The sequence below is a fragment of the Lolium rigidum genome, chromosome 6 (assembly GCF_022539505.1).
Source record: "Lolium rigidum isolate FL_2022 chromosome 6, APGP_CSIRO_Lrig_0.1, whole genome shotgun sequence".
NCBI lineage: Eukaryota > Viridiplantae > Streptophyta > Magnoliopsida > Poales > Poaceae > Lolium > Lolium rigidum.
The window spans coordinates 184,508,364-184,518,710 of NC_061513.1; the positions used below are offsets into that span (position 1 = coordinate 184,508,364).

Sequence of the window (10,347 nt, forward strand, 5' to 3'; positions counted from 1 at the left end):
TGCAAATGTCTCACTATTAGCCCGACACCACCTCCAATTAAAAGAGCATATTGTTTTAGTGGAACATGCAGGGCATCCAAGCATACGGCTTGATCTTGGGTGGACAAGGCGTACAACCACACTCCTAATCATCCGATTGATTTTTTTCAGATGTCTCACTATTAGCGAGACGCCACCTTCGACTAAAAGAGCATATCGTTTTAACGAAATACAATGGACGTCAAGCATACGGCTGATCCCTGGTGATCCCTGGTGGGCAAGACACGGTCCTAATCATGCACACCATCCTTTAAAAATATCCTGCATTTTTCCTGCAATACAAAAAAAAAAACTGTAATAGTTTCTCCAACCCGAATGAATTGGTGCATCCATATCCATATACTCCCTCCAATCCGATCCATAATATATGTCGGGGTCTTAGTTTAAATTCGTAGTACTCTCTGAATAAAACCACAACACTTGTTATGGGAGAAGTACATATTCTTGTGTTTGTAATTCATGTTAAATCTGTTTTTAATTCCTGTATGACTTCACAGCCCCCCACCCCCCACTATGTGTCAAGGGTGCGATGGCATACATAGTTTCCAGTAAGAAGACACCATTCCTTTCTTTGGTATATCGTCAGTGCAACTTCGGACAAGACAAGGTAAGAACATGCAGAACGAAATTTGTTTCAGTGGCACTGTAAACTGTATTGTCTGCTAAGTCAGGTATATTCCTCAATAACATTAGAAAAAAAAAGGAAGACGGATGCTTCATATACATACACATAACGATCGACCCCTATGAAAACGTAGCAAATTACATATGTTTCAAGTAGTTACTGCTGCATGCTCATCAACACTATTAAGACAGCATCAAGGTGGTGTGTATAGTCATCGAAGGCACTTATTGCACAAAAATTACTACCAGTCCAGGCTAACTTGTCCCACCTCCGAATTTGGACTTGATAATCAACGGAGCAAGTATTGGAAAACCTTTACACCGTGACCGAATGCCTAACTTGTTCCCTGCAACCGTATAAATTGGAGAATCAAAAAAACTGTCACGAAGTAGTAAAATCATTCAAGTCAAACAATGTTGCTATGTAATTGAAGATGCATAGTAGCCCATCCCACCTCCTATCCTTTAGATAAACAAGAACAGACGGTCCAAAGTTATACTAGAGTTCGACATTTTGACTAGCTGTCGCAAACATTAACGAGTGACAGTTAATGATCAAATACATCCAAGTATTGTCAAATAGCATGATGTTCCCTTCAAATTGTCATTTACCATCTCTCACTAACACAACACACAATACACGCACAAACTTCCTAATCCAACATGGGCACTAGTCCCTTCAAATTATACTTGTATGGATAATGCTTCGCGCAAGCATTCCTACGCAAATTATGTCCACTGTAGATGAAGTTCACATGGTCAAACGTCAAATTATATATTTGACGAAATTAAGAATAACTACAGAGTGAACTAGGAAGAATGAATATATATATGTAAATCTTGATACCAACAAAACAACGCTGACAAGCTGTTTTACAGTGTAATACTCGCAAACATTGCCGTGTTACACATTAATTCAATGTATTTCATGAACTGCACTATGTTCACCATTTTTATGTCAGCATTGCTTGTTTATTGTGCAATGCAAACTGATGCGGCACAAGGTATTTAACTTATCCAAGCAACCTGACATCATCCTTGGGATAAACCTCAACAGTCTAAATCTAGTGGGGTGTAAAATAACCTTAAGAACCCTACGAATTTCAAATGCACAGTTCACACCATTGGGCAGGCTTGCAAAACTGAAGTCTGAATTTCCTATTACATGAGCTACACGACTGTTTTGTTAAACAAAAGGCCATTCTAATTATTAAATTGGTGGTCACCAAATGCTACACTCTTGCTTTATGTTGCAGTCTACGCATGTGGCAAGGCTCTCCAATGAGGAACCAACCTCTCAGATGAGAAATCGAGAGGAAAAGGAGACAGTGGAGTGGGGTGGGGGGATGCTGCTATCATCATCGATGGTGCTATACACTGGTGATTTCATTGGCCGACAATACTGGAGAAGCAGCTCTGCTAAACCCAAACAGTGGGCCCCTTCAGAAGGTCAAGAGTAACCTGCCAGACACGTCAGTGCTGGGAAGTGGCCAGACGTTCTGCTTTAGCGCTAGGCAGTGGCCTAGGCAACCAGCAAGGCCCTCCAGTGAGAAATTAACACCCTACGGCATAGAGATGGTGAGGGAATAGAGGCGATGACAGAGGGAGAAGCAGCACCAGGAGAGTAGAGGCAGTAACAAAGAAATATAATTCATTCGCTAGTTAAAACTCAAAAGTGGTAGAGTTAAGTTATGGATACAGCTACACTTAGGTTGGCTACAACATGCCCAGAGGCTAGGGCATCCTACATTGCCACAACACATGCCAAGTGTCGGGAGTACAGCAACAAACATCCAGTGAGAGAATACAACTAGGATGAAAATATAACACAGTTGACAGATCTTTCCCTAATAGTATGGGCATGCCAGTGGTTATAAAAACCTAGCAAAAGACTTAGTATCGATCGATTTAGCTTGGAAAATTAAGCTGCAGAGCTGTAGTGGCTCTTCAAAATTGGCAAAATTAACACCCATATATTCTTAATGGGGCCGCTTCCATGGCATAGTATGGCTATAACAGATGAGTAGAATATTGTAGGATGATGTTTTGGTTATCATTAAGCTGTACAGGCCGCCAACTGGCAGAGCAAGGTACTACCTCCGTCCCAGTTTATAAGGCTTGCGCGTATCCCTAGGTTGTCAATTTGGCCAACATAAAAAGTAGAACAGCTAAGCTTTCTAATGATATATATTTTGTAATATATATCTTCTACTATCATGGTTAAATCTATAACCTAGGAATACACGCAAGCCCTATGAACCGGGTCGGAGGGAGTACAATTACCTATGTATTGCCTAGTAATAAGGACAAGATAATATGTTGGACCCACATGTCCATTAACTAGCATGAAATGAAATCTTCCACTTCAATTCTTTCACAATCAAAACCAGATGGATAAATATTCAGGTGAATAGCAACTCGCTTGACATGTCAATGCACCCTTAACAGGACTAAATAGAAGTAGGATATAACACCTTAATTGAGTAAGGTCACATAAAACAGAGAAAATCTCTGTGATACAGGTCATGTAAGGTTGCAAAGAACTACATAGAGAATTATGAATGATACAGTATTATTATGGCTAGTGCAAAATAATATGCAGAGAGTGAATCCACACCTTATGACATGGAGGAATTACTGTGCGGCGGCCTCAAATTTCTGAAGCATGTCACAGTGCGGTGTCTGGTAGGCTAACCCCCACTGGCGACGCTGCATCTCAACCCTACAATTCTGTGTTATTATTGAGTAGTAATCCCTCTCAACATGGCGCTCCAGCGTTGTACGCTCAGTGCTCTGGTGTGGATACTGCTCCTCAAAATTAGGCAACTTAACATAGTATGCGACTCCACGTGGGGTTTGGAACTTGTGCTCATAAGGGTAGGAGCGGGAGAGGTTGTAGACGGGTTCAGAGGATGGCAGGAAGTTGAGCAACAGAAGCAGCAGGACAGGCAAGAGCTGGACAAGCATTCGAACATTGGAACCACCAGAACCCTGCTGCGCCCCCTGAGTATGGTGCACTCCGCCAGTCCTGAAATGATACGTTCCAAACTGTCCAAACTGCCTGGTATTGGCAGGAGCCATCCCACCAAAGAAGAAGTTCCTGAAAATCTCATCTGGGTCAATGTCATCCTGGTAGAACCCATTGTACGAACGGGCAGTGGATGCGGCCCTCCTATTGTATGCCGGCGGCTCATCAGAACCAACAAGATCAAAGCGCTTGCGGCTCTCGGCGTCGCTGAGGCACTGGAAGGCCTTGGAGACGGCCTTGAAGGCATCCTCGGCACCGGGAGCCTTGTTCTTGTCAGGGTGCACCTTGAGAGAGAGCTTGCGGTAAGCCTTGCGCACGTCCTCGACGGTGCAGTCCTTGTCAAGGCCCAGGATCTTGTAGTAATCCCTTGTGTTCTTCTTGATCTGATGCACCACTTCCAGCTGCTCCTCCGTGTACGTCCTCACCCCAGAAGTGTCACCACCGTTCTGCTCCCCCTCCTTCTTCTTGCCCTTCTGCTTCCTCTCTCTCAAGCCATCAGCCCCAGTGGCTTCTGCTGCTGCTCGAGAGGGCGGCGGGGGCTGTGGGGCGGATGAGGAAGATGACGAGGCCGGTGAGGAGGACGGGTCGTCCTTGTTGAGGATGGGGTCGAGGAGTTGGTCGATGGGTAGCGAGGGGTCTAGCCGCTTGGCCTTGGACAGAAACTTGAGGGCGCGGTCGGTGTCGCCGGCGTCGAGGGCATCCTTGCCGATGCGCATGGCCTTGATCGCGTCGTCCTTGTTGCCATCCATGGCGGGTGCGGCAGATCTGGCCGCGCGACGGCGAGCTAGCCGTCCTCAAGCTTCTCCAGAAGCCAGCACAATCCGATCAGGCCAGATCGGATCGGCTTCAGTCCAGTACACTCCAATCGAATCGAATCGAATCCAATCTGAGTAGGTGGTTCCGAGAGAAGGGATCAAATCCTGAACACCTATAGTAGTAGATGAATTGGAAGAGCGAATCTGCGTCGTGTGCTTACCTCGTCGGAGTTGGCGGCCGGATCGGCGACGGGGCGGAGTAGGAGAGGTTGGGAGAGAAGGAAGGGGAGAAGAGATTGGGCAACGCTGACGCGACGACCCCAAACCTCTTTTGCTGGAATTTTGTTTCCTTCTCGACGCGTGAACGGAAAAGGGCGCAGACGTTGTTGGCCCAGTCCAAGACTCCTCTGTGTTTAGACCAGATTCTGATGAAATATCAAGCCCAATGCAACTTAAACAAAACTCCAGCTCACAATCACATAACTTTAGCTGTGCTAAAAGAATACATCAGTTCAGTACCGCTAAAAATCACATTTTCTTCAGCCATTCTAATTTTGCTAAAATAATTCTAGTCATTTTGAAAAATCAGTTCTGTATTTTAGTGTTCTGAAAATTCAAAAAAGTAAGCCTCTATTGACAACCTTTCCCTTTTTTTGGTAAGTCGCCTTTTCGAACGTGCATTAATGATTATTTCCTTTCAGCCCAAGCTATTAGCTATTCCATTTTCCTGACTAGCGCCCTTTGTCCACGATTCGCCTGCACTTCATTTTATCCCTTTACTTTTTTGGGATAGTAGCGTTTCAGGAATAAAAATGCATGAAATATTACAAACCAATGGATAGCGTGTTACATTGTTTCATAGTTTTACTGTTTTCCTAGGTAAATTTGATATGGTGCTTTGTTGTTTCATAGCTCCATTGTTCGATTTGTTCATGTTCCAAAAAAAAATGATGCTAGAGGAAGCCAATGTCGATGCAGATGCCGGTGATGAGGATCAGTTGAAGATTGTCGCTTGTATTTTCGGTTTACAGGCGCGGCTCGATGCCCCTCCCCAAAGTGTGGAGGTTTAAAGCCTAGGTTGACTAAAAAGAATGATCATCAAAAAAACGATGGGTCATGTGATGCTAGACGCCATCTATTTTGTAGATGACCCAAACACATGGGCAGAACGATTTACGTCGGCACTTTAGGATAAAGAATGATGTGCCCACGTGTCTTTGTATATGGAGTGAGGGGATGACCACTTCAAATTAAAGACATATTGCACTTGAATTGTTGGTTTTTCATCTATTAAAAATACACTACTATATGAGGTTACTTGCATATGGAGTTGTTGCCTGTACACATGGGGAAGACCACACGTATTGAATCCATGTACATGTTTTTCATAGAAGTGGTGGGAGTGTTTGGTTATTCCATCACAAAACTCGAATCATGTTTCAAAACTCGCATCTATTTGAGAGAACCAAGTGTAACAGACACAACCCAAATCATGTCACAAAACTTAGGTAAATGATTTAATTGTCTGCATTGAGAATGGAAGAATTGTCCATTCACTGAACAAGGCTTGTATAAGGTCATGTTGGAGTGTGTAGTGCCTTGTGGCAACATGTGGATTTGGCACGATTTCTTTGTTATGGCGGGATATTACAATGTCATCAACCTGTTGCAATGCTTTCCGATGTTTGAGAGGCTTGTCACGGGTCATGCTCTCGAGTGAAACTATGGAATCAATGGAAACCAATAGAATAAACCTTAGACGATGACATCTATCTAAAATGGTTGATATTTATGAATATAATCCTCAACCCTACAAGTCGGAAAATTCTTGGTTTGCAATGCACCAAGAGAGTTGTAGGAAGGATGTGGAGCGCTAGGCTCATTTTTTCTATTATCATGTACCCTATTCTTACCAAGTCGAGAGATCGTATGTGGAAGTTCATACATGTCTGTGTGATCATTTAGAAAACTATGAAGGGATCTTGTTTTGGAGCAGCTTGGAAGAAGAAAAAAAATAGACTTTTGCCTCCCCCAAATCCTCATATTTTGCATTCCGCCTCCCCTGCACTTTCTCCCAAGCTCCGCAACTGACCTTGATCATCGAGAGTGAGTGCGATACATGTGGATCGTTGAACTATTCGCATGACCTAGAGGGTTCTCTTGCGGATGTTAATCACCAGGTTCTAGCTAAGTTTGATGACTTCCCCGCCATGCGTAAATTCATGATGAGAAAGCTCATCGGCAATTGCAAGATGATCTAGTTGAGCACTTATTGTGCTCAAAGAAAATGAACCATGAGTCTCATGTTGATCTACTAGTTGAACTTTTGAAATCTCAATCACAATTTGAATTGTTGCATGAAATATATTTTCATATGCTTCAATTATGGTGTATGACAACCGCGACATAGCCGGGACGGTTAGCACGAGCTCATGCGTGCTAGCATGCTTTGTTCGAGACTTCGTGCTCGCAACTTCAGTGCGAACTCACAAATTTCCCTTGGATTCTTCCCCTTGGTATTTTTAATTATGATGTATTAATTATGTGTTTAAAATTACATACTATATGTGCATTATTTAGGTAAAAAAGTTTCTTGTAGTATTATATTGGTGTAAAAAGAGCTAAAAATCAATCGGACCGGACGTATGGAAAGTGCCGCCGAGCCGCACCCAATACGTCGTCGGGCTGGATCGTCAGCCCCCCTTGCCCATGCCCGTCAGGATGCAAGGGGTCCGGTTTGGCCCGATGACCCGCTGGACCGAACCTTAAATTGTTACCAAAAGGGCCAGGGGTCCATCCGCAAAAGCTAAGGTCCAACTTGGACCTGATCCGTTCGTACCTAGGGTAGAACCGCACCTCACCTTTCCTCTCGACAACAGGCAAACGGCCGCCGCCGCAGGAGAAGGCAAGCCGCCATCACCAACTCGTCTCGGGCACGCGTTTCCCCTACCGGAGCTGCTTGAAGCCAGGGAGCGCCCTAAGCTCGCGAAGCACGCTGTCCCCCGCCACACTTTCCCAGTACCGGCTTTTCCGCGTGTCGGCCTCTCCTGGGAGCATGAACTCGCTGTTGCGGCAGCAAAGGAAGACGCCCGCTGCAGAGAGGGGCTCGCGGGCGAGGAGCGCGAGAACTCGTCGGGTCAGGGTAGAGCCTCGACTCCCTGCCGGCTTCCTCACCCTCTGCCACTTCTTTCCCGCCTTTCTCCATGTAGCCCCCAACCCATCGTCGGAGCAGAGCAAGCTGCTTGACGCCGCAACGCGCCGCCACGCACGTGTAGGTCTCGCCAGCAGGCCGGAAGGTAGATAGGATGGCCTTTGCGTTGTGGACCATCAAGGCAATGAGGCGGCAACATTCTTCCAGCTCTACCGAGGATGTGGAGACCACGACCTTGGTGATTGACTGCACCAACAGCAGCTCGTAGTGGGGGGGGGGTCACGTTGCGATGGTGGAGGGGTGCAGCTTGCTTGAGTAGACGAGTTGCTGTGTCGCCGGAGAAGGCGTTAACCAGGGAGCACCGGCCTTCATGGTGCCAGGATGAGAGTGTTATCGTTTGTGATGTAGAAGACGGCCTCATCGGCGTGCCCGCGTGCTAAGCGACATTGTTGGCAACATCTAGATAAGATAGAGCCGAACCTGGTGCTAATTAAGGATAGGGCCGAACCTAGGATTTATCCCTTACCCTAGGAAAGGAGGTGCGGGGCGAACCTGGACCTATAGTTTCTCTCCTCGGTTCCCAGGTCCAGAAACATGTCCGAATGAGTAAATGACAAAAAACTACCACAATTGTGCCAGAGGTGACACGGAACTACTAAATGGGACGCGATTGTCACATGACTACTAGGTTTGGGCACGGTCGCGACGCGGTGCACTGATTCAACGGATCAGCTCTGTTAACCATGTTTCTGGCAGCCGTGGCCCACTGTCAGTGCCGATGTGGCGTGCAGTTGATGGACGGCCGTCAGGGCTCGCGTTAGGGCAACTCTTGGTTGTCTTTCCCCATCTTCACTGAGTCACTTCTCCCCCAAATCAAACAGAAATGGAAGACGGAGGAGGCGGCGGCGACTGGTCCGGTGACCTAGTCGTGGACGGCGAATCTCTGGCGTATGGTGGATGATGCGGTAGCGCTTCCGCTCCTGCTGATGGCATGGAGGGCTTCGCCGTGCCCCCGCCGGTGCTGCAGCACGCATCGTCGGTGCTACAGCTGACGCCACCAAGCCCCCCGCGTCCAGAGTCGGAGAAGTGGTGGACATCTGGGGGCATGTCATCGCAGAATGACCCGATGAGCCATTATCTCTCCAATGGTAGCGGGTAAGACTTCTCTGCCCTCTGTAGAGTACTTCTCTGTTGGATTTTGCCCTCTGTAGAGTACTCCCCTGTTCGATTTTGGCCTAGGGTTTTTTCTGGTAATAATGTGGGTAGAATGATGATGTAGGTTGACTAGAGTGTTAATTTGGATGATAGGGAGCAGTCAGAGATGTGGGGGCTGTATTTTCAATTTGATGGAGCAAAATTTGTTCAAAAAACTATACATAGGACAGACATAAGGTTTCTGAAATTGTTGTCCATCATGGAGGAAGAGGGATATGGTATGTGTGATTCTTTATATTATGTTAAAAATGAAGGAGTAGGACTGCGTGGATTAGATGTAGTGGACATCAATTATAAGGTTGATGAAATAATAGTGAAGTATGCAAGTACAAAGAAACTGGTGCTCACTTTGATGAAGGACAATAGGAAAAGAGAAATTGTTTTATCACCATTGAAGAGCAAGCATGCAAGCACAATTGACCTTGATCCAGAGGAACAAGAACCAATTACACACCCTTTTCTGAGCCAAGACAGTTCCTTCTGTGATGGTTGACAGTCACAAATGGATGATCACAATTTATATCAGATGCACACACAGGAGAGTGTTAATTGTGAGAAGGGTAAACATGTACTAGATATAGAGACATGTATGGCAGAAGAAGAAGAAGAAGAAGAAGAAGAAGAAGAAGAAGAAGAAGAAGAAGAAGAAGAAGAAGAAGAAGAAGAAGAAGAAGAAGAAGAAGAAGAAGAAGAAGAAGAAGAGGAGGAATCTGAAGATGAGGATGATAGTTGGCTATATCCATGCAGATTTGACCCAGTAGCTGCAGAGAAGGCAAGAAGAGCTCAGGAAGAGGAAATGCACCAGAGAATTGTTGCTAAGAGGAAGAGGAATCTTGATCCAATGCTTCATTGTGAGGGGGAGAGTGATGTGGAGGATATTTATGACAATGCAACTCAGTGTGATGATATTCCAACAATTTCAGCAGTGAAGGGGGAAGTGAAGAGGCCTGGTCCAACATTGAGATCACATTCTAAAGTAGAGGCAGATGTTATTCCAGATTAGGTTCCTTCTGATCATGAGGGTGTCGAGGGTACTCCTCGGCAATGCCCTCCGTTTGGGGCTTAGGGTAGATGGAATCCTGTAAGCTGACACGAGCCATCGGTTATCAAACAAGCGGGGAGAGCGATTTACCCAGGTTCGGGGCCCTCGATGAGGTAAAACCCTTACGTCCTGCCTGTCTGATCTTGTTTATGAAAATATCGGGTTACAATGGGGTGCCGAAGGTTTCGGCTGTGATCTTGTCGAGAGACTAAGTTCTACGGGGACCTAGCTCTGGACTTATGGTGGCTAAAATTTCTAAGATCGTGTGTGTCCCTCGGCAGCCCCTCTCCTGGCCCTTATATAGGGGGCCAAGTCTCGAGAGATCTGTCCGGGTACGACTAGTTTACAAAAGATCCTAGCTCTAGACTTTGCCTGTATTCTTCTTTTCTTCGTCTTGTTTTTCAAGGAACCTCCTTTGGCACCGACGTAGTGGCCCACCTTGCCATCGGGTGTCTTCATGGGCCTCCAGTTGGGCCGTACATGATAGGTCAAT

At 45.9% G+C, this 10,347-nt stretch overlaps 1 protein-coding gene across 3 annotated transcripts; it reads right to left on the reverse strand.

Annotated features, from left to right (window-relative positions):
* Positions 1 to 647: 647 nt before the first annotated feature.
* On the reverse strand, positions 648 to 4,837 carry LOC124660415 (chaperone protein dnaJ 49-like). Of its 3 annotated transcripts, XR_006989888.1 has the most exons (4): positions 4,668 to 4,836; positions 3,281 to 4,577; positions 968 to 1,010; positions 648 to 923 (listed from the first exon to the last, which is right to left on the reverse strand). XR_006989888.1 is itself a non-coding variant. In XM_047198227.1 (3 exons), the coding sequence occupies exon 2, from the start codon at positions 4,438 to 4,440 to the stop codon at positions 3,298 to 3,300; it is 1,143 nt and encodes a 380-aa protein (XP_047054183.1). In that variant the 5' UTR covers positions 4,441 to 4,577; positions 4,668 to 4,837; the 3' UTR covers positions 648 to 1,018; positions 3,281 to 3,297. The 3 variants fall into 3 exon arrangements, 2 of the variants coding, with proteins under 2 accessions (XP_047054183.1, XP_047054182.1); XM_047198227.1 differs by having other exon boundaries at positions 648 to 1,018; positions 4,668 to 4,837; XM_047198226.1 differs by having other exon boundaries at positions 648 to 1,010.
* Between the last annotated feature and the right edge of the window lie 5,510 nt (positions 4,838 to 10,347).

Coding starts and splice junctions, on each gene's coding strand:
- LOC124660415 (XM_047198227.1), bottom strand. CDS start 4,440: ATGGATGGCAACAAGGACGACGCGATCAAGGCCATGCGCATCGGCAAG.